We start from the raw sequence: 25,716 nt of genomic DNA on the forward strand, positions 1-25,716 counted from the left end.
ACTCCCCAGGTTGGTAGAAGCCCAATATCCTACTGGAGAAATGTGGAGAAAGACATACAGAAAGAATGAAGAGATGGAGCCAAAGTGAAAACAACACCCAGTTGAGGATGTGACTGGTGATTGAAGTAAAGGCTGATGCTGAAAGAGCAATTTGCATAGGAACCTGGAAAGTTAGGTCCATGAAAAAAGGCAAATAATCAGACATGGAACAGCAGACTGGTTCCAAATTGGGAAAGGAGTACATCAAGGCTAAATATTGTCACCCTGCTTATTTAACTTCTATGCAGTGTACATCATGCAAAATTCTGGGCTGGATGAAGCACAAGCTGGAATCAAGATTGCAGGAGAAATATCAATAACCTCAGACATGCAGATGACACCACCCTTATGTCAGACAGTGAAGATGAACTATAGAGCCTCTTGATGAAAGTGAAAGAGGAGAGTGAAAAAGTTGGCTTAAAACTCAACATTCAAGAAACTAAGATCATGGCATCCAGTTCCATCACTCCATGACAAATAGATCGAGAACAGTGGAAACAGTGACACACTTTATTTTCTTGGGCTCCAAAATCCCTGCAGATGGTGCCTGCAGCCATGAAATTAGAGATACTTGCTCCTTGGAAGAAAAGCTATGACCAACCTAGACACCATATTAAAAAGCAGAGACATATTCCTTTGCTGATAACATTCCATCTAGTCAAAGTTATGGTTTTTCCAGTAGTCATGTATGGATGTAAGAGTTGGACTATAAAGAAAGCTGAGTGACAAAGAATTGATGCTTTTGAACTGTGGTGTAGGAGAAGAGTCTTGAGAGTCCCTTGGACCGCAAGGAGATCCAACCAGTTGATCCTGAAGATTCATTGGAGGGACTGATACTGAAACTCCAATACTTTGGCCACCTGATGCAAAGAACTGACATTGGAAAAGACTCTGATGCTGGGAAAGCTTGAAGACAGGAGAAAGGGACAACAGAGGATGAGATGGTTGGATGGCATCACTGACTTGATGGACATGAGTTTCAGCAAGCTTTGGGAGTTGGTCATGGACATGGAAGCCTCGTGTACTGCAGTCCATGGGGTCACAAAGAGGCAGACACTACTGAGTGACTGAACTAGTGATATACTATTTTAGCCATTTTCTCTGTAAGTCAGGGATTCAGTTTCACAGAATTTCCCAAAGAGATATCCTACAAGTCAACTATGGTCATCCTTTGAAATCACTTTAATAAATGTGTGATTCATAATTATGCAATTATTTTATGATTCAGAAACATTAAAAGTGTAACAAATTGGATTAACCTAGTATTTTAGACACTAATTGACTTAATTAATAAATGCCATCCTTACTAGTATGCATCTCCATAAATTATTTCTTCTATTTTCATATTTAATTGACTATAAAACATGCTAAAATATGAGTGATGGTCTCAGGCAAAAATAACACTTCTTTTTGTAAAGTAAATGTAACAATCAAAGTATGTCTTAAGTAAAATTCCATTGTTCTTCAAATAGTAGAATCTTAGTTTTATGATATTTTAAATATCACACATTCAAAATACATTCTACCAAAAATGAAGATAAGGTAAAGGATAAATATGAAATTATTTGTTTTATAACATGGAAAGATAGCAAAGGAGTTAAGAATGTAGGCTATAGAAAGTTTCCTGCCCCACCCTTCACTGGCTGGTGACCTTGGGCTCTTTATTCAATGCCTCTAAGTCCCATTGTCCATATTGCCAGAATAGAAATGATAATTTCTATCTCATAATACTGCTAAGGCTTTATCCTTTGAATTTTACTACATAATCCTATACATTCCTACTATCCAAAAAAAAAAGCAGCTTTCATGCTCTAGGAGAACTTTTACTGAAATGCCTTGGTTATTAAAAATCAGTTAACATTTGCTCCAAATCTCTCTGAATTACATCTGAGGTCTACAGTTGGTTGAAGGTGCTTTCAAGGAATATAGAAAAAAACTTATAAAGCCATAGAATTGTTGGGACAAGAGAAGTGTCTGAAATTATATTTATAATAATATTTCATTGTAAAATGCATTATTCAGACAGGAACAAATGGGTCTCTCTGGAACTCTAAATCTACCCTGTATGATCTATATCAATGACTCTCTAGATAACAGTTCACAACTATAATCTTAAAGTCTAACTGTGAAATGTATTTGGGTCCTTATAGTGCTAACCAATTCTGGCCCTAGCATGAGTACAGTCAGTTCATTAGACATTCAGGAAAAACTGAGGCAAGGTGTTAGGTACCTGTAAACTGATGCTTGGTTTGTTCCCTGACTTTGGGCTGGAGACTGCCCCAGGATAAGGTACTGTTGAATGTTGTGGGCCCTTGCAAAATCATCCTTCTCTCTCCCAAAGGTAAAAATTCCAGTCTTCCTTGCTGCATATGCTTAAGAATACTTCATAGAATTTTAGAGCTGTAAGGAAATTCAGTCTGTTTTATTCTGATCTTCTCATTTTATAGATAAGAAAGCTGTGGCCAGAGTTGCACTCAATCCCATGTCTTTTGGATTCTAGCCAGTATTCTTTCCATAAGACCAAGCTTTACAAGAGAAACCAGAAACAGCTGATACCAAGCTGCAGAACAGACATGTGAGAAATTTCCAAATAAGTTTTGACTTACTAAAGCTCTTAGCAGAACACAGTGAAAGAGAGAGAGAACCAGAAGCATGAATTAAAAAAAAAAATATATATATATATATATACGTATGTATATATATAAAAGGAGAAAGTTACATGGATAGAAAAATATAAGAAGGAAATGTACAAGGACATCAATTTTAATGATATGAAGAAGTATGCCTTAAACATCTGGGGAGAAAAATATGAACAAAGTAGCAGGGGGAAGCCTAAACGGAAAAAGAGAAGCATGGGAAAGAAATATAAATTAATCAATTAAGGTACAGGAAAGATAGTAAAGCATAAAGAAGAAAAAGACAAAGAATGGTGAGTTTAGATTAGTCAGTGATATAGAAAAAAATCATACTTCTGTAATCGGGACCTAATTTTTAAACTTTCACTTGCAGGTTTTGATTTATCAAAGGTGCAGAAGGTAGTTAGATAATTCTTAATAATTCTTGCTATGCAACTCTTGTATTAACTATCAGAAACCACATAACCATTTAATACAATGGTCATGTTTACAATCTTGTCCTATTAACCAAATATTTACATAAATAATAAAAATATTAATAATAAAGTGAAAAAAGTAAAGGGGTTTTTGTATAGTCAGATTATCCATAAATGTTAAGGTTTTTTAACAGATTCCTTCCTCCACTAATAACTTTAAAAAATTTTTGTTATGAAGTGTCTTTAAAGATATCTCATCAAATTTATCTCCAAATCCATTTTCTAATCGGCAGAATTTTTCTTAAATGTGCATCAACATAATACTTATTTTATATTAACCAACTAAGAATGGGGTGTCAAGAAAGTCCTGATTTTACTCTAACAGAGATTAATAATCTCTGACAAATTCCTTATCCTATGCCATTTAATTAACCTCAAAATCTCTTCTGTTAATTTATTTCCCCACAAATGATTGTGCTTTCATTCATCACAACAGCAATTAACAAAGTTTATTTTAATAACCTTATATATTTTCAATGTCCAAAATGTTCATATAAGTTTGTCAGGTATTTTCCAAAAATAAATATCTGTTTCTTGGGGAAACTTTCTAAGTCTTTCTTTTGCTACAGTATCTTCTATCTGAAAGTCAAATGTCAATGGAATTGTTGCTGCAGTGTGAAACTGGTGAGGGTGATAGCATTAACTACCAGTTGATTAGAAATAAACTGGCATGGCAAAGTTATCAAGAGAGTTCAGTTCAGTCGCTCAGTTGTGTCCGACTCTTTGCGACCCCATGAATCGCAGCACACCAGGCCTCCCTGTCCATCACCAACTCCCGGAGTTCACTCAAACTCACGTCCATCGAGTCGGTGATGCCATCCAGCCATCTCATCCTCTCTCATCCCCTTCTCCTCCCGCCCCCAATCCCTCCCAGCATCAGAGTCTTTTCCAATGAGTCAACTCTTCGCATGATGTGGCCAAAGTACTGGAGTTTCAGCTTTAGCATCATTCCTTCCAAAGAATGCCCAGGACTGATCTCCTTTAGAATGGACTGGTTGGATCTCCTTGCTGGCCAAGGGACTCTCAAGAGTCTTCTCCAACATCACAGTTCAAAAGCATCAATTCTTTGGCCCTCAGCTTTCTTCACAGTCCAAGCCTCGCATCCATACATGACCACTGGAAAAACCATAGCCTTGACTAGACGGACCTTTGTTAGCTAAGTAATGTCTCTGCTTTTCAATAAGCTATCAAGGTTGGTCATAACCTTTCTTCCAAGGAGTAAGCGTCTTTTAATTTCATGGCTGCAATCACCATCTGCAGTGATTTGCAAAGAATCAACATGACTATGTCCTACAGTTTTCTTACCATAAACAACATATATATACATATATATGTATATATTTTAATAAAATATTTAATCTTTATAGATTAAAATAAATGTATGTGGCATTAAAATATTTAATGTAAATGTGATATATATTAAAATATTTAATATATAAATGTGTATCTCTGTGTATATATATAAATATTATTTATATATTCATGTATATATAATAATTAGTTCTTCAAAGAAAACCTAGAAGACACATCCAGGAAAAAAAAGTACTCCATAATTTGGTTATACATAAATTGTTAATAGATCAGGGAGATCTTAATGTTATTTTCTATAATCAACACTTATGAACTATTATTACATGGTTTAAATTAATGTTATCAAGGCAAGATCATAGTTTTATTAGGACCCAGGCCATACATAAGTCTTTTCATTTGTTTTAAAGTTAAGTTTATTCTATAATATTTATAAATTAACTGATTTAAAAGTACTCAAGATCAAACTAATTTATAAAACTAATACAAAATTTATAATTTGCAATTTCTAGGATTTTTACTTGGCTACAGTTGTTTAAAATTTCATAAAAGGAACACTGTGTAGCTATAAGTAAACTTAAAATCATTTAAAATTTTATTATAAACCTATGGATGGTCATTTTTTTTCTCTTTTTGATCAACCTCAAGTTGGTGTTTATAATAATAATATAAAACCCATAATTATGCAGCCAAATGTTAAAAAGGTACATTGGGATTCTAAGGCAAATACAACATAAGCACATTGCTCATCTTTAGTTGAAACAAGGCTGATAAGAATATAATATTTTTGACATTTGTCTAAAGTCTACAGTAGTCCCACTTCCATGTGCTATAATACAGATACAAGCTTTACTTTAAGCAATTGAATTTTTCTCACCATCCAAAGCCCCAAAATCAGACAGTTTGTGGTTTTTGCAGCTGGTGCACTATACGCATTTTGGGTGGTGTCATATGAAAAATATTTCACTCCCAAGCCTTAGACAAAATCAGTCATTAATGAAATACAGGCATTACAATGAGATCATTTGAAGTACAGATTTCAACAGCCATACTAGGAACTCTAAAGGAACTCTGAACATGAACATAATCAAGTTCTTAATGCCAGAAAGAAAGAAAGAAAAAGTATTAAGGAATGCCTTCACAGACTGAGCATCTACTTTGAAAATAACCGTTAGTCACTACCTTGAAAGAAGTTTTAGTTTAAGCATTTGCAGACTAAATAATCTTAAGCTGTATACAAAATAACAAAAAAATAACTTCAGACATAAAGGTACATTACAAAATTATTCATCATAATATACAACTATCAAAATAAAAAAAATGATTTTCCTAATGTGACATATGGAATCTGTTTATTTAATAAAACTGGCTGTCACCAGTCTATACAATTTTAAAATAATATCTTATTTGGGACACATCGAGCTTCATCACTGTTTATTTTTATTGAAATATTTTGAGAAAACTATACAATTTAACAGCAGTCCTGCAATGCATTCTTTCAATTAGAAACTAATTGAATACATATGGTACAATACGATATTTTTAGTATTCCTATTTTAGAAAGAAGAAATTTTTAAAAAAACATTTTTAAAATTTTTAAATTTAAATTTTTAAAATTTTTAAAAAAACATTGTTTTTATATTTTTTGTCAAAACAAATTGTCTTCATTGTAAAGTAATACAACTTTAAATATTTCTACTTTCAATCCATTTCCCTGTTTATACAATTATTTTTAAAATGTGCTCCTTTTACAAACGGAGTAGATTCTTAACAGAATACAAGGGGAAAAGGTGGTGAAAAAAGAATACACACAAAAAAAGGAATATGTTTGGGTGTGTGCGCTTGAATTTGTGTAGGTCCACTAAATTAATTTGTATCTTTTAATGTCATTTTTAAAAATTTCTCTTTACACAAGGCAATATAAAAGAGATTGGGGGAAAAATTATTATTTACCTTTACCTTTATTGTAAGCCCTAATGTAAACAGTTCATAAAGATTCAATTGGAATTAGGAGGTCCTATATTTAGGCGAAAACTTCATTTGCTTAAGTAGTGATTAAAAGAATAAATACTCCAAGTATCTCTTAAGGAAATATGTCTACAGTAAATATGAGAAGTCCCTACATTTCTCTACATCTGTTATCCACAAAATCTTTATGTGTCTCAGGCATGCCACCTGGCACTAAATCCTAGCTTACATTTGGAACACTGATCAACTGAAACAGTGCACAGTGCACTAATACAATATAAAAATGTCCCAGATGAAGAGTAAAGTTGTACCATATTATGCTTGCCAACCAATATGTTGGCATTCAATGGGGAGTCACGGCTTTTCTTCTTGCTGTGGGGTGCTGTGCTAAAGTTAATATCTTTGTAGCATGACATTGGTTACAACAAAGTATAGACCACAGCTACAAAGCTTTTTAAGTGGGCATAACATTTCTTTACTACCCCTATCTTTTTCATAAACTTAGACATTCATAAGAGTATCACAGAATTTAAGCTGAAAATCACAAATGCAGCAGGCTGATGGCAGACTGTATCTCAGGGATTACCATGTTTTATAGTTCTTGTCTATCAAACTACACCCTGTACTCCATCTGATAAACAAGTAATGATGGGAATCATATGCCAGGTAATGTTCTAAACACTTAGACCCTGTTAATGAATGAAACAGACAAAAAAAATCCTGCCATTATTAGCTTATATTCAAGGGGGAGAGACAGACAATAAAAAACCAATTTGCAAAAATCCCTGCCTTCATGAGGCTTATATTCTAGTCAGGAATGATTGAAAACAAACATAATAAAAGAGAAAATTACATAGAATGTTTATGGATAGAGTAGACAAAGCTGGACATAACCAGGGGAGGAAGAGTTTATTGCATTTTTAAATAAAATGATCAGGCAGTTGCATACAGGCGACATGTGAGTAAACATTTAAGGAAAGCAAAGGAGTTAGCCATGCAGATATCTTGAGGAAGCACATTTAAGGCAACAGACAGCACAGAGGCCCTAAGGTGAGAGAAGTACATATACCAATTACATGTCACCATTCAGTCAAGAACAATCTTTGCAAGCATGAATTGTCCAGTAAATACAAAAAAAAAAAAAAAAAAAGGCATAATATTAATCATTACTAGTTTCCATTTCTATGTAACATTTATTAAATGACCTCAGCGGGTAGCTCACTTAATACTATGATGCTAACTCTAATTCCCTTTTCTTCTGCTCTTTACTCATTTTGTTCTCCCCCACTTCTGTGTTTTTTTCACCTCTTCATTGCATATAAATAAGCAGTAATTCAGGACGGAAAATGTGCTGAACTTGGAATAGGAATGAGTGAATATTTATTAACAAGTCTGTCCCTAACTATCTGGATCAATTAAGCAAGTTTCAAAAAGCTTCAAGGAAGCAAGTGGCAAGGGAAAACGTATACAGAAAGAGCCCTCAAAAACTGCTGAGAATAAAATGTGTTATAATTATGGGGACATGTTTGATATGCCACAAAGAACTAAACAGAGTACATATAGATAATGTTGGTTCTAATGATAACATTTAAAAAATATTTGATAATCCCCAACTTACAGTTCAGGGATGATAAAGTTAGTGCTTGATAAGTTATTTTTAAAGATTATCAATACCATCTAAATTCAGTTATCAGTACTTCAAGCATTTTATACTGAACATTTCTCTAAAGAGTATAAGAATATAGTAAAATTCTCTTCAAATAAATCGGTCAAATATGAGAAGCTGAAATTAATAAAATATAGCGATTGCATAGTTAATTATCATATAACCATTAATTATTTCTCTGTAAATTCTTTTTTTTATTTCCTTAGAGTTTTCTTCAATGCTGGAATGAGGAGGATGAAGTAACATAATTACAGGCAGGGAACTACTGAGTAGACAAACTCTTGACAGAAATAGCTACAGTAGGTGGGAAATAACTTTGAGGTGAAACAGACACATTCAAGATGTACATATTAAGCTGTATGAGCAGTAAAATTTTGAAGCCAGTTGACCATAGATATTCAAAGCCTTAAAAATGTGTAACACTGACCTTGTAATTAACTTAAGCATTTATCTAACTTCTAGGTATTTAACTAGAGTTTTTCCTAAACTTTTCACAAATAAAAGTTTTTATAAATGTGATAGGATAAAATATGAAACTCTCCAATAATTAGGAAAGCCTATACTCAAGAAATTAAAATATAATGGCTATGCTTAGAACTAAGCTATATTGAAAAGAATTTTATTGGGGGATATTTGAGAATTGTTCAGATGGTAAAGAACTTGCCTGCAATGCAGGAGACCCAGGTTCAATCCCTGAGTCGAGAAGATCCCCTGGAGAAGGGACAGGCTACCCATTCCAGTATTCTTGCCTAGAAAATTCCATGGACAAAGGAGCCTGGTGGGCTACAGTCCACAGGGTCACAAAGAGTCAGACATGACTGAGCCACTAACACTTTCACTTTATTTCACTTGCATACTATCATGTGTGATAATGTAATACTGTAGATAATTTTGAGATTTAGATGATGCTGTATTACCTGTATAATTATTTCCACTAGTGAAACACATAAACGTTTGTGTCCTAACGGTGAAAAAAAATAAATAAATAAAATAAAGCTAGATTATTGATTTGAATTTCAGAAAACAAAATAGTCAAAAATTGGAAGTTTTTTGTTAGTGATCCTAAGTTTAAGATGGCTCTTTAAGTTACTAAAGTAATAGCAATAACATGTTACAAAACTTTGTGAATTAGTGTGCAATAACACCTTGCATATATGTAAAGCCTCTGGCAAGGAATCTTACAGCCTCAAAAGACTTAGTTACCCATTTCATCAAGATACAAAATAAAGCAAAAAGGAAGTTAAGTCCCAGGACAGGAATAGAACCTTAAATTCCTGATAATCAGCTTCCAAACGAGTTGTAAGAATCTAGTAGACTTTGGCAGTGATTCCTTTGAGCAGTCAAAACTGCTGCCAGGTGGGTGAGTTTATGAGCAAACTATAAAAGGTAGTGTTGGTCTGGCAGCTGATTCAGTCAGGGTGCAAACCATAAAGGTGAAGAATGGGAAAAGATTCCTGAAAAATGGCCTAGCAAACTAATGAGGGAGTGAACATTTTTCTTTAGTTCTTTGAGTTAGGAAGAAAAATGAGACCTAGAAAATAAATACAAAGAAGCTTTCCTCTGAATCAGAGAAAAGGAATTAACTGATGGATGTACGGACTATTTTTTTGTGTGTGATTACTATATAGTTGTTAAGGAACATCAACACCTACTAGTATGATTTTCTTAGTAATAAATTATTTCTAAATACGTGACATATACAGTAGAGACATTTTCTTCTTGGATATATTGATAGAGTTTGTTAAACAATCCTACAGATATCTGTTCATCAATCTAAAGATGATATCTTAAATGAGTTAGAAAAATTGAGTTTAGGCATATTCTATATCATATTCTAACTTTCAACTTCATCATTGCTTATTAGTATTTAGGCTGCTGCTAGAAACATGGAAGTTTTAACAATCTTAACTTTATTTGATTTTAAGAAGAAAATAAGGAATACACCAATAAAAATGGTATCATTACAGAAGACACTGGATGTGATTATCTGTTAAGTAATTGTCTATAACTTTCTGACATGTAAGTTAAAAAGAACTCAAGACACAATTTATTCTCTAAATCATGAGAAATTAAAAGAAAAGACAGAAGTTTAAAATACCATACATGAAACATTTAAATTATCTTTAAGGATACTTTTGATATTAAGTATGGGTGTCAGTCTTCATTCCAAACCCAAAGAAAGGCAATGCCAAAGAAAGTTCAAACTACCCACAATTTCACATGCTAGAAAGGTAATGATCAAAATCCTTCAAGCTAGGCTTCAAAAGTATGTGAACCAAGAACTCCCAGATGTACAAGCTGGACTTAGAAAAGGCAGAGAAACCAGAGATTAAATTGCCAACATCCACTGGATCATAGAAAAATCAAGGGAATTCCAGAAAAACACCGACTTATGCTTCACTGACTACACTAAAGCCTCTGACTGTGTGGATCACAACAAACTTGGAAAATTGTTCAAGAGATGGGAATACCAGACCACCTTACCTGCCTCCTGAGAAATGTGTATGCAGGTCAAGAAGCAACATTTAGAACCAGACATGGAACAACGGACAGGTTCAAGTGGGAAAGGAGTACATCAAGGCTGTAAATTGTCACCTTGGTTATTTAACTTATATGCAGAGTACATCATGTGAAATGCCAGGTTTGATGAAGCTCAAGCTGAAATCAAGGTTGCTGGGAGATATATCAACAACCTCAAATATGTAGATGACACCACCCTAATGGCAGGAAAAAAAAACAAAACAAAACTGAGTCTCTTGATGAGAGTGAAAGAGGAGAATGAAAAAGCTGGCTTAAAACTCAACATTCAAAAAATTAAGATCATGGCATCTGATCCCATCACTTCATGGTAAATAGAAGGGGAAAAGTGGAAATAGTGACAGATTTTATTTTCTTGGGCTCAAAAAAATCATTGTGGACAGTGATTGCCACCATGAAATTAATAGATGCTTGCTCCTTGGAAGAAAAGCTATGATCAACCTAGATAGTATATTAAAAAACAGAGACATCACTTTGCTGACACAGGTCTGTCTAATCAAAGCTATGGTTTTTTTAAGTCATGTACGGATGTGAGAGTTGGACCATAAAGAAGGCTGAGTGCTAAAGAATAGACGCTTTCAAACTGTGGTGCTAGAGAAGACTCTTTAGAGTTCCTTGGACAGCAAGGTGATCAAACCAGTTAATCCTAAAGGAAATCAACCCTGAATATTCTTTGGAAACACTGATGCTAAAACTGAAGCTCCAATACTTTGGCCACCTGATGAGAAAAACTGACTCATTGAAAAAGACCCTGATACTGGGAAAGATTGAGGGCAGGAGGAGAAGGGGGCAACAGAAGATGAGATGTTGGATGGCATCACCGACTCAATGGATATGAGTTTGAGCAAACTCTGGGAGATAGTGAAGGCAGGGAAGCCTGTTGTGTTTCAGTCCTTTGGGGTTGCAAAGAGTTGGACATGGCTGAGTGACTGACCAACAACACATGGGTGGTAATTAAAATTCAAATATTTGATGAAACAGGATAATCTATCCAAAATAGCATGTTTAAGAGATCCTTGAATGTCATATGATTTCAATGATTCTTACAAGAGAGTTAAAATCGCAGGAGTTTTATTCTATAGGGTGGTTTTTAACACAGTGAGGGTACAAACACAAGGGAGTGACATTTTAATTGCAAAATTAGCACTTCAAAAATTAACTTTTGTAACTTTAAACTCAAAAAGTAATACCAACAAATGACACTAACTACAGAATCATATCTCAGTGGTTAAGAGGAGCCTCTAAGTTTTATACTTAATACACACACACACATGCACACACACACACTTGGCAGACTTGTTTTCCTCAAAAGGTTGCAAATGTCAACCCAAGATAGCAAATTTGAAAAAAAATTTAAAAAAAAGTTGGATTTTTGGATTTGAAGTTCAAATTAAAGAGAGCATATGATAAACTTTCAATTGGGTGACACAAAGTGTAATCAAAGAAAATGTACATGTCATCATTTGGCACTTCATTTTTTTTTGTCACAACACAAAGTCTATATTTTTTTCTATTTTCCTTGGTGTGTTTATACACACAGGTCACACGTTTTCCAACTTTTCCACAGCAACACACAGATGCTGTCATAATATTGGGTTGGCCAAAAAGTCCGTTCTGGTTTTTTGTAAGATGTTATAAAACCCAGAATGGACTTTTTGGCCAATTCAATGTATGCATCTGTCTCCAACTTATGGAATTGCCATCTTCATAATTCAAAGGAAACCAAGCAATTGTATAAAATGGCTTTGTGGGATCAGAAGAAATTATCATCATATATTAAATAGTTTCCTCTAACAGCCTTAACACAAATAGAAAGATTGTTTTCCTAGTATTTCTTCAATGAAATCATTGAGTTTAAATGATTTTGCTTAAATAGTATTGGGAATGAAGGAACAATTTCTAGAGGTTTGTGACTGAATTGACAAAAAGACTAGACACTATCAGTTACTATTTAGATTCAGATGACCAAGGTGGTTGGTTTTTTTTTTTTCCTTTTTAATTGTGAACAACCAGCTGGTAAAAAACCTAGGATATAGATGTGAGGCAGAAATCAACTATTTCAGAAACATAAACTCAGTTATATTCACATACTGCATAAGATATAAAAAGTATAAGAATTCTTACCTCATAAAGCAGGTTTGTTTAAATCAGGTAAATTTTACATGGTCATAAAAAACAGCATCTTTCTCAGAATACATTATAGAGTAATACATTCCCTCCAAATGAAGAAAGGGTATTCTTTTTATACAGAGATGTGTAAATGTACACAATTATACAAGCCACATGACCTTTAACTAAGCAAGTATATGCTACTGGAGAATCAAGAAATCTCTCCAAGCCTATCACCTCAGAAGGGCTAACACTCCTCTATCTAAGCCTGAAAGAAAGTAAAGTTTCTGGAAATGTTTTGCTCTGAACCCCTAACAGGGGATTGTGGCAACAAACAAAATCTGAAAGAAAGACTAAACACACGAAAGAAACAGAATAGTTTTCATTGATCATTTTCTTCCTCAGTCATTTGTCTATAATTTTAAAGATTCACAAAAAGCCACGAAAAAACTATTCTCATTATTTCTGTTGATCACAATAATATTTAAATTATTAATACACTGAAGTTGAAAGAGGGAATCATTAAGAAAGCTCGTCTATCACACTGTCATATACCGTGCAGCGCTGTTAAGTCAGAGTCATGCTCCTAGTTTTCTAAACTTCAAACAGCTGAAATACCACAACATTCATAAAACAGAACTGAGCAACTGGGAGTAGGAAAAAAATACAAAAAGGTAGCAGACCTCAACAGCAGATAGCAAAATTAACATTTCAACAGCTCTGGCCTTTCATCTCAGTCTCTATAGTACATTTTTTTTTTTTTTCTGGAGAAGGTACGATTTAGTTTAGAAAGATGCAGAATTACATAAAACATCTGGAATATGGGACAAGAAATATTGGCTTATTATCCCTTGTGGACCCTCTCTATGAAAAATTTAATAGATCTGTTTTGGTAGTTTTAATCTCCAGAGCACCTCAAGCTATGTTATGGAAACATCATCTTGGTCATTTATATTAGAAAGAACACCTGGTGATGAAAGAAAATATACTCTTTTAAACTGTGAGTGCTTTTTGTTTAATAATCAAATATGTATATAGATGCATATGTGTGTGTGACTATAAACCTCCAAACAGCCTGTGAAAAATTATTTTGTGATTGATGAGATTGTAAATCTTGAATTTACTAAAAACGGAGTCCTTTTCATGTTCTATAAATTAATGATTTTGTGTTAACTCTGACATTTACCCACTGCATAAAGCAGAGTAAGTTAGACAAATTTCATGATGTAAACACTAAAATTCCATTCATATTGGTCTAGGAAATAAATGACACTCATTTTTAAAAGTTAAAATGTATTTTTTGATTTAACACATTTTCTTATACCATAATGCCTTCTAAATGACAGTTTTAATATTTACTGTTAATAATACAGCTTTTTTAAGTTAATACCAAAATAATATTTATAGTTGAAAACAGTTAACTTTCAGCATTAAATTTTATTATTGAAAAACTTATTACTAGTAAAAATTTAATGTTGAGAATGTGTGCATCTAAGGAAGATTAAATGATGAAGTCATCTGCCATGAGAATTTATAAAAACGTAATCTCCAAAATTTCAGTGTTACATTCTTTTACTCTAAAGTCATAGTTACTGCAAAGTTTTAAAACTGAGTTTCAGAGTAAGTATCTGCGCATTGAAATCAGAGAAAACCTCACATAATTGAAAATATAGTCTCATTTTTTAAAGTGATCTTTTTAAAATTGGCACATCATACCATAGCTATGCTATCATTAATAACACTCAAAATATGTAACGGGCCTCTACATATTCCAATTAAAAATAGAAGTCCTTAAAATATTTGAGTATTTATAGTCTATAAAGATTTTCAGGGACATTTTTATTAATTTGACACAGATACGCCTTCATTTCTAATGTTACAAACCTGAATCATTTTAAATGCAATTAAAAGTGGTTATGAAAGAGTGTGGACTTCCTTGTGAAGTAGGAAATCACTCTTGTGATTAACATGCAAACGAGCTCATGCTGGCAGAATAGATTGGGGTTTTAAAACCCCAATTACTTTTGTATGATTATCTATTTACCAGTACACAGTCTATTTTCATTTTTCATCTAATACAAAATCGGCTTGCTTACATTTTTAGCACAGCAATTAATATTTACAATAATTATGACATCAAGCACTGCTGAGAACTCCAAGTAAATCATTTACCCCAACCTTTTTAATATATGATTAATATCCTTTCATAATTTAATCTTTATATGAGGTTACCATTATGTAAAAATCAAAATTAAAAACCACTTTACTTTTTGATTTAAATTTAGTTATACTGCATATTTTTCGAATATTAGTAAGATTAGTATTGTTATAAAATAAAAACTAAAATTTTTAAATGAGATGAGAATAATACGTAAAAATGGTTTAACTGTTCACAGTAAGAAAAATAAATATATATTGAGAACAAAAAATATGTCCTATGCATCTTCCTTTTTAAAAGTAGTAACAGACAGTTCTAAACTTTCACTAACATGCTTTGATTCATACCTGCTACATACTGCACACATACACATTTTTCCAGACTTCTAAAGAAAATTATAATGCATTAATGACAGGAACCATGGTAATGGAAAAAAGGTCACCCTCTCTTGAACACCTTCTGTTTTAAACCATTATATATAAAGACATTCGAGAAAGCAAAGAATTAAAAGCCAGCCTTTGTGCAACCCATTACTGAAATATTATAGAATAATCTATATCAAATGTAGAGGAACAGCAGATTCTTTTGGATCTAAATTAACTGCAGCCATAGAAACGCTTTTATGCTTATTATGTATCTGCATGTTGATTCAATTATTAAAAGAACACCTGACAGCATCAGACTTATTTAATTGAATTAATTAAACTGGATGAATAATCACTGAATTCCTTTTGTGTGAAATTTGTCCTGAAAAGTAACACTGACATTTGGAAATTGCAAGTAATTTGCATGGTGAAATACAGTGAACATGGAAATCTCCTATTTCAGTATGCTAGTTTCTTTCTTTTTTTTTTTTTTAGTCTCCCTCTCTTCTACAACAAATGAACAGATCTTACAGTGGATATTTTCCTTTTACAGAAGATTTATGAATACATTTTATCATTATACCATTAAGCAGTTTTTCAACAATTTCCTCAATATCACAATTTAAGTTTTTCTCCTATGGTAAAAAATATTATGCAAACTGTCACTTTTACTAAAGAGATGATATGACACCAATGTATCGTTGAACCTATAAGGTAAGAGAAACTCTTGTTTCAAGATGGACTTCTAAGACACTAGTAATACTTCCTATACATATATTTTCCCTGATTCAAGTTCACAGATAAACGAAAAGGAGAATTATGCAATGTTTATCTGTCATATCAAAATAAAATTGACTACTTTTCAAAATATTCTTAAGGCACTCACTTGCTGCACCTACTGGCCATTAGGTTCTTCATCATCATGGGGTGGGGGGATCATTTAATATTTTATAGCCATATATATATATATATATACATATAATTTTCTTAACCACACATGCCACTGGGAAGATGCATCAATATTTGCTTTTGTTAATTCATTATTAAGGATAAAATTGGGTGAAATATTGATATTTGGTTAACCTTTAAATATACACATCCATGTAAGTTGCACTTCAAAGTATCAAAGTGTTCTGAGCAATCATGTTTCTTTTTAGTTGTGAACAGAAAATTGTACTTGCATATTTGAGATGATAATTACCCTATACCATTTTTGTCATGCCTATTATTTAGGAGACTGTTTACCATAATAAATTATGGTATTTGAAATCACAGACCATTTAATATCTACATTCCTCAGATTAATGAACCTTTCAATATATAGGCTGACCATACCTGAAATTTCTTCACTTTAAAATTATGCTTGATCCCTTCAACCTTTGATCCATGAACTTTCCTCAAATCAGTTTTATTTCTGGACTTCCTTGGCATTGCCCAGAAATATTTCTGTGGATGGTCATATTTAGCAAAATTAAATCTTGTGTGTAATACAGCACTATTCTTTCCCACATAAAATTAAGTACCAAATCGAGTATTTATAAAAAATAATTCCTAAAATAATTGAAGTATTGATTGAAATGGCTTTGTGTCATATAAAAATTTCTAGAATTCTAGATAAACTGTTTCTTTGTGATCTAAATTTCAGACATGAAAAATATACAAACTTTTACAAAATACTTTGTAAAAAATCTACACCATCACGTAAGTATCTGTATTAATAACCTTAGTGGTTAGATTTATTTTACATATATTATACAAAATATATTGGCATTACACCCCATTCTTAATACCAACTTATTATAGCTTTATTTCATAATATTGGATGTGGAAATGGAAACAGTGCCATCATGTGATACTTTTCAGGGTACTTCACTTCTTACATTCTCAAAGTCTAAGCATATAGCTACTATACAAATAAAAGAGTTCACAGAAAACTAGAGAATGGCAATATAATTCATCATCCAGTATTTTGCAAACACATCCTGTGTTCGTGTTTTGTGTAAAAAATTAGAAAGGGATTTTAAATCTTCAAAGAAAAGCTGTAAAAGCCAGTATCTGTATTTGTGTATATCCATGCACAAACACCAGACATAGAGACACCCTTCATTAAAAATCTACTAGTATCATTGATTCTAGATAATAAAACCCTGTATATTTGCAATCAATTTCAATTTTAAAAATAAAAATGTGTCACTTCAAAAAAGGAGTAAATTCATTATTTTAATTAGCAAAAACCCATGGTTAGGAAGAGGGGAAATTCAGATAGCATGTAATAAGTATCAACTCCAAACACCCAAAAACCTATATCTAAAAATGAACCCAGCTCCTCCATAGATTTCTTTTTTACCTTTAGTCAAGGGTCATGGATAATTATGCACTAACTTAAGAAAAACTAAGTACCACATAGTAAAACAATAGGTTTGGCCCAAGTTATATTATTTTTCTAAATTTCAAAATTAGCTTTGAAAACTATGTGGAATTAAAGTCTATAATAATCATGTGTAACTATGATTCTTATATGACAAATGATCCCTACTCTCTTTCTTATAATTCACTCTGTAACTCTCATTCCATCAAAATATGGCTATTTAGTTAGGTGTAAATTTGGGAGCTACTCTCACTTTTACTTCCCATACTTATTTTATACAGATACAAAACTTGATTTTAAGGAAAGGTATGTATTGCTCAAACACTAATATACAAAATGCTAATCCAGGAATAGAAAAGATAAATCAATTTTTATTTATTTTAATGACTCACTGAATTTAACTGTTAATGACTCATGTTTGATCATTTAACTTTCACTTCAGTTCAGTTCAGATGCTCAGACGTGTCCGACTCTTTGCGACATCATGAATGACAGCAGGCCAGGCCACCCTGTCCATCACCAACTCCTGGAGTTCACTCAAACTCATGTCCATCGAGTCAGTGATACCATCCAGCCATCTCATCCTCTGTCGTCCCCTTCTCCTGCCCCCAATCCCTCCCAGCATCAGGGTCTTTTCCAATGAGTCAACTCTTTGCATGAGGTGGCCAAAGTACTGGAGTTTCAGCTTCAGCATCAGCCTTTCCAATGAACAGCCTGGACTGATCTCCTTTAGGATGGACTGGTTGGATCTCCTTGCAGTCCAAAGGACTCTCAAGAGTCTTCTCCAACACCACAGTACAACAGTTCAAATCAATTCTTTGGCGCTCAGCTTTCTTCACAGTCCAACTCTCACATCCATTAATGACTACCGGAAAAACCATAGCCTTGACTAGGCGGACCTTTGTTGGCAAAATAATATCTCTGCTTTTCAATATGCTATCTAGGTTGGTCATAACTTTCCTTCCAAGGAGTAAGCGCCTTTTAATTTCATGGCGGCAGTCACCATCTGCAGTGATTTTGGAGCCCCCAAAAATAAAGTCTGACACTGTTTCCACTGTTTCCCCATCTATTTGCCATGGAGTGATGGGACCGGATGCCATGATCTTCGTTTTCTGAATGTTGAGCTTTTTCACTCTCCACTTTCACTTTCATCAAGAGGCTTTTTAGTTCCTCTTCACTTTCTGCCATAAGGATCGTGTCATCTGCATATCTGAGGTTATTGATATTTCTCCCAGCAATCTTGATTCCAGGTTGTGCTTTCCAGCCCAGCATTTCTCATGATGTACTCTGCATATAAGTTAAATAAGCAGGGTGACAATATGCAGCCTTGACGTACTCCTTTTCCTATTTGGAACCAGTCTGTTGTTCCATGTCCAGTTCTAACTGTTGCTTCCTGACTGCATACAGATTTCTCAAGAGGCAGGTCAGGTGGTCTGGTATTCCCATCTCTTTCAGAATTTTCCACAGTTGATTGTGATCGACACAGTCAAAGGCTTTGGCATAATCAATAAAGCAGAAATAGATGTTTTTCTGAAACTCTCTTGCTTTTTCCATGATCCAGCAGATGTTGGTAATTTGATCTCTGGTTCCTCTGCCTTTTCTAAAACCAGCTTGAACATCTGGAAGTTCACGGTTCATATACTGCTGAAGCCTGGCTTGGAGAATTTTGAGCGTTACTTTACTAGCATGTGAGATGAGTGCAATTGTGTGGTAGTTTAAGCATTCTTTGGCATTATCTTTTTTTGGGATTGGAATGAAAACTGACCTTTTCCAGTCCAGTGGCCACTGCTGAGTTTTCCAAATTTGCTGCCATATTGAGTGCAGCACTTTCACAGCATCATCTTTCAGGATTTGAAATAGCTCAACTGGAATTCCATCACCTTCACTAGCTTTGTTCATAGTGATGCCTTCTAAGGCCCACTTGACTTCACATTCCAGGATGTCTGGCTCTAGGTCAGTGATCACACCATCGTGATTATCTGGGTCATGAAGATCTTTTTTGTACAGTTCTTGTGTGTATTCTTGCCACCTCTTCTTAATATCTTCTGCTTCTGTTAGGTCCATACCATCTGTCCTCTATCGAGCCCATCTTTGCAGAAATGTTCCCTTGGTATCTCGGATTTTCTTGAAGAGATCTCTAGTCTTTCCCATTCTGTTGGTTTCCTCTATTTCTTTGCATTGATTGCTGAGGAAGGCTTTCTTATCTCTCCTTGCTATTCTTTGGAACTTTGCATTGACATGCTTATATCTTTCCTTTTCTCCTTTGCTTTTCGCTTCTCTTCTTTTCACAGCTATTTGTAAGGCCTCTTCAGACAGCCATTATGCTTTTTTGCATTTCTTTTCCATGGGGATGGCCTGATCCCTGTCTCCTATACAATGTCAGGAACCGGGCAAAGGAGGGCCGACAGGAGCTACTCCACATTCAAGGTAAGGAGGGGCAGCCATGAGGAGATACCCGACGTCCAAGGTAAGAGAAACCCAAGTAAGGTGGTAGGTGCTGCGAGAGGGCATCAGAGGCCAGACACACTGAAACCATAATCACAGAAAACTAGTCAATCTGATCACATGGACCACAGCCTTGTCTAACTCAATAAACTAAGCCATGCCGTGTGGGGCCACCCAAGACGGGCGCGTCATAGTGGAGAGGTCTGACAGAATGTGGTCCACTGGAGAAGGGAATGGCAAACCACTTTAGTTTTCTTGCCTTGAAAACCCCATAAATAGTATGAAAAGGCAAAGCAATAGGATACTGAAAGGGTAACTCCCCAGGTCAGTAGGTGCCCAATATGCTACTGGAGATCAGTGGAAAAATAACTCCAGAAAGAATGAAGGATGGAGCCAAAGCAAAAACAATACCCAGCTGTGGATGTGACTGGTGATAGAAGCAAGGTCTGATGCTGTAAAGAGCAATATTGCATAGGAACCTGGAATGTCAGGTCCATGAATCAAGGTAAATTGGAAGTGGTCAACCAGGAGATGGCAAGAGTACATGTTGACATTCTAGGAATCAGTGAACTAAAATGGACTGGAATGGGTAAATTTAACTCAGATGACCATTATATCTACTATTATGGGCAGAAGTCCCTTAGAAGAAATGGAGTAGCCATCATGGTGAACAAAAAAGTCCGAAATGCAGTACTTGGATACAATCTCAAAAATGACAGAATGATCCCTGTTCATTTCCAAGGCAAACCATTCAATATCACGGTAATCCAAGCCTATTCCCCAACCAGTAATGCTGAAGAAGCTGAAGTTGAACAGTTCTATGAAGACCTACAAGACCTTTTAGAACTAACACCCAAAAAAGATGTCCTTTTCATTACAGGGGACTGGAATGCAAAAGTAGGAAGTCAAGAAACACCTGGAGTAACAGGCAAATTTGGCCTTGCAGTACAGAATGAAGCAGGGCAAAGGCTAATACAGTTTTGCCAAGAGAACGCACTGGTCATAGCAAACACCCTCTTCCAACAACACAAGAGAAGACTCTACACATGGACATCACTAGATGGTCAACACCAGAATCAGATTGATTATATTCTTTGCAGCCAAAGATGGAGAAGCTCTATACAGTCAGCAAAAACAAGACCAGGAGCTGACTGTGGCTCAGATCATGAACTCCTTATTGCCAAATTCAGACTTAAATTGAAGAAAGTAGGGAAAACCACTAGACAATTCAGGTATGACCTAAATCATTTAACTTTAGTACACACATAATCCAAGGCATTTCAGCTCAAATTAAAATTATCCAAAGTGAGAAAATGAATGTCTCTCAGTGTTGTCTGACTTTTTGCTACCCATGGACTATACAGTCCATGGAATTCTCTAGGCCAGAATACTGGAGTGGGTACCTGTTCCCTTCTCCAGGGGAATCTTCCAAACTAGGGACTGAACTCAGGTTTCTCACCTTGTAGGCAGATTTTTAGCCAGCTGAGCCACCAGGGAAGTCCAAAAGTGAGAAAACTAAACTACAATGCAAGATTTAAAACTTTTCATGACTTTACAATAGTAGTTTTTAAACAATCATCCTAAACTCAGTTATTTTGCAAATCCTTTGTGATATACTATAGCACAACACTTAAAATTCCACACAAAGTGGACATAATGAAAGAAAGGACAAAAAACTTGAGAAAAATTTTATTCACACTAGCATAAGTGTAGCTGCTTGTTTTTTGAATGGTGAAAATAACCTCTAATCATAGGTGCCTGTAGAGAATTTAATTATAGTCACTGAAAAAAATTAAGTGAGGAAAATTTTAGCAGTAGGAAAAAGGTAAAAGTAGATGTGATTTATTAAATTCTTTGTTTTAAAAAAAATTCTTTCTAGACTAAATGAAAACAGAAGTTACCAACTGGTAAACAACTCTCCAAAAGAATCATCTCTTCTATGGTAATAAAGGGCTTGAGGATTACCCTAAAACCTTTTGTTATTATCACTATTATTATTCTTTTTACAAATAACACCAGGCATGAACTCACTGACAGCTTCTTTATTTGGAAACAGTGCTGTTCCTCTGAGAAGAGACTATTTTCTTGTCCCAAAACTGTTTTGCAGACTTTTGTTTTGTGCTAGGAAGGAACCTATAGAACCTTTTCTTTTTTCATGAAATATATCTTCCACAAATTCTTTCATTCTTCCAACCTGCACTGATACTGATCTTTCAACAGTTCTTTCTGAGAAATAAGAGATAAGAGACTTTTGAAGGCCCTCAATAATGTAACACACTTTTCCTTCTAAGATAAGATTCACCATTGATACTTCTACGTTTTCAGTTATGGAAGAAGAGTCAACAATACCAACTCTTTCAAATTCAGTTCCTAACTGATGTTTCACAAATCACAGAACTCTAGGAAAAAGCATCCTGGGAGTTATGAGTGGGGCAGTGAACTTCTTCACCCAATCCACCCTTATTTTTAAAGTTATATTTGAGTCTCAACTTTCCTTACTTCTAGAATGGCAGTATTTTGGAGTTAGCAGGAAATAAAAAGTAGTTGCTCAGAAAAGACAAATGTGTGAAAAGTGCTGATTTGTGATGTAGTTATTTCTAATCACCTTTCAATGTACTAAGATATACTAAGAGACAAAAATTATAAATCAAGATGTAAATTCCATTTCATATATTTATATCTTTATAACATTAAGAACAACACTGACACCTGAAAGTTAGTGGTAGAACCCTCCACGGCAGCAATTTCTTACTATTCATGATTTGTTACACAATTATAAGCCCATTTAATGATGGAAGAAAGAGTTTAATTTATTGCTGGTTAAGGTAATAAATTTTAATATTTTAGGAGTGAAAAATAAAAAAAAAAAAACCATTGTATACTAAACCATTGTAAACTAAAACCATTGTCCCGAGACAAAGGGAACGCAGACGCCGCCGCCGTCGCCGCCGCCGCCTAGTACGCCTCGCTCGCCGGGCCGGGCCGCCCGAGGGACGCGAACATGTCGGGGATTGCCCTCAGCAGACTCGCCCAGGAGAGGAAAGCTTGGAGAAAAGACCACCCGTTTGGTTTCGTGGCCGTCCCAACAAAGAACCCTGACGGCACGATGAACCTCATGAATTGGGAGTGTGCCATTCCTGGGAAGAAGGGGACCCCATGGGAAGGAGGCTTGTTTAAACTACGGATGCTGTTCAAAGACGATTACCCATCCTCACCACCAAAATGCAAGTTTGAACCGCCGCTGTTCCACCCAAACGTGTACCCCTCAGGCACAGTGTGCCTGTCCATCCTGGAGGAGGACAAGGACTGGCGGCCAGCCATCACCATCAAGCAGATCTTATTAGGAATACAGGAACTTCTAAACGAACCAAATATCCAAGACCCAGCTCAAGCAGAGGCCTACACGATCTACTGCCAAAACAGAGTGGAATACGAGAAAAGGGTTCGAGCACAAGCCAAGAAGTTTGCTCCCTCATAAGCAGCGACCTGTGGCATCGTAAAAGGAAGGGATTGGTTTGGCAAGAACTTGTTTACAACATTTTTGCAAATCTAACGTTGCTCTACAATTACTGGTCACCTGGGGAGGGTGGGCGGGCGCCATTTTCCATTTCCGCCACTGGTACAGTCTCGACTCGCTGAATCGCCCAGTTTTTCATACAGGGTCTCTTCCTTCAGTCTTTTGTATTTTTGATTGTTATGTAAAACTTGCTTTTATTTTAATATTGATGTCAGTATTTCAACTGCTGTAAAATTATAAACTTTTATACTTGGATGAGTCCCGAGGAGCGCGTTCCCTTCGCTCGCGGACGCAGGCATGCTCCACGCCGCATGGATTTAAGTAACAGTGAAAATTGCATGTGTTCATATTCACTACATTAACATCTTTTTACCTTCATCATTAACAACTCTTCTCTTACAGCCCCACTAGATACATACACATCTAGATAAACAGGCACAGACAGTAAACAATTTGATGAACTTTGCCAGAACTAATCAAAATCTGTTGGAAATTCAGTGTGTGGGATGGAATGCCATTTTGTTGGCTTCCCTGGTAGTTCAAATAAATGGTAAAGAATCCTCCCACAATGCAGGAGGCCTGGGTGTGATCCCTGGGTTGTGAAGATCCCCTGAAGGAAGGCATAGAGAGCCATTCCAATATTCTTACCTGGAGAATCCCCATGAAAAGAGGAGCCTGGCAGGATACAGTCCATGGAACCAAAGAGGAGGACACGACCGAGTGACTAAGCATAGCAGAGCATGCCATTTAGTTAGTTAATACAGAGCTGTCTGTGATGAAAACCACAATCACATAAAACTAACCAAACTGATGACATGGATAACAGCTTTGTCTATATGTATGAAACTCTAAGCCATGCCATGCAGGGCCACCCAAACAGATGGGTCATGGTGGAGAGTTCTGACAAAACATGGTCCATTAAAGAAGGGAGGGCAAACCACTTCAGCATTCTTGCCTTAAGAGCCCCATGAACAGTCTGAAAAGGCAAAAAGATAGGACACTGAAAGATAAACTCCCCAGGTCGGTAGGTGCCAATATGCTACAGGAGAAGACTGAAGACAGCTCCAGAAGGAATGAAGAGGCTGAGCCAAAGTGGAAACAACACCCAGTTGTGGATGTGTGTGGTGTTAAAGTCAAGTCTGATGCTGTAAGGAACAATACTGCAAAGGAACCTAGAATGTTAGGTCCATGAATCAAGGTAAATTGTGAGTGCTCAAACAGGAGATGGCAAGAATGAACATGGACATTTTAGGAATCAGTAAACTAATATGGACCAGAATGGGAAATTTAATTCAGATGACCCTTATACTTACTACTATGTGCAAGAATACCTTAGAAGAAATGGAAGAGTCCTCAGAGTCAACAAAAGAGCCTGAAATGCAGCACTTGGGTGCAATCTCAAAAATGACAGAATGATCTCTGTTCGTTTCCAAGGCAAACAATTCAAAAGCATGGTAATCCAAGCCTATGCCTCAACCACTAATGCTGAAGAAGCTAAAAGTTGAATGGTTCTATGAAGACCTACAAGATCTTCTAGAACTAACACCAAAAAAGACGTCCTTTTCATCGTCCTACTGGAATGCAAAGTAGGAAGTCAAGAGATACCTGGAGTAACAGGCAAATTTGGCCTAGGAGCACAAAAGAAGCACATCAAAGGCTAACAGAGTTTGGCCAAGAGAACACACTGGTCATAGCAAACACCCTCTTCTAACAACACAAGAGACGATACTACACGTGGACATCACCAGATGGTCAACACTGAAATCAGTAAGATTATATTCTTTTGAGTCGAAAGTGGAAAAGCTCTATACAGTCCGAAAAAACAAGACTGGGACTGATGTGGCTCAGTTCATGAACTCCTTACTGCAAAATTCAGACTTAAATTGAAGAAAGTAGAGAAAACCATTACGCCATTCAGGCATGACCTAAATCAAATCCCTTACAATTATACAGTAGAAGTGGCAAATAGATTCAAGATATTAGATCTGATGGACAGTGCCTGAAGAGCAATGAACAGAGGTTCATAAAAATATACAGGAGGCCGTGATCAAAAACATCCCCAAGAAAAAGAAATACAAAAAGACAAAATGGTTGTCTATGGAGGGCTTACAAACAGCTAAGAA

At 35.3% G+C, this 25,716-nt stretch overlaps 2 protein-coding genes across 8 annotated transcripts in view; one reads left to right on the top strand and one right to left on the bottom strand.

The window, feature by feature from the left end:
- FOXP2 (forkhead box P2) overlaps nt 1-25,716 on the bottom strand; it is a 662,372-nt gene that overhangs the window by 380,867 nt on the left and 255,789 nt on the right. The window lies entirely within an intron of this gene.
- On the top strand, nt 22,984-23,812 carry LOC112446383 (SUMO-conjugating enzyme UBC9). The gene has a single exon (XM_024991056.2). The coding sequence runs from the start codon at nt 23,078-23,080 to the stop codon at nt 23,552-23,554; it is 477 nt and encodes a 158-aa protein (XP_024846824.1). The 5' UTR covers nt 22,984-23,077; the 3' UTR covers nt 23,555-23,812.

Source organism: Bos taurus, chromosome 4 (assembly GCF_002263795.3).
Source record: "Bos taurus isolate L1 Dominette 01449 registration number 42190680 breed Hereford chromosome 4, ARS-UCD2.0, whole genome shotgun sequence".
Classification (NCBI taxonomy): Eukaryota; Metazoa; Chordata; class Mammalia; order Artiodactyla; family Bovidae; genus Bos; species Bos taurus.

Bases quoted from the DNA above. Each gene is read 5' to 3' on its own strand.
- LOC112446383 (XM_024991056.2), top strand. From the start codon at position 23,078: ATGTCGGGGATTGCCCTCAGCAGACTCGCCCAGGAGAGGAAAGCTTGG.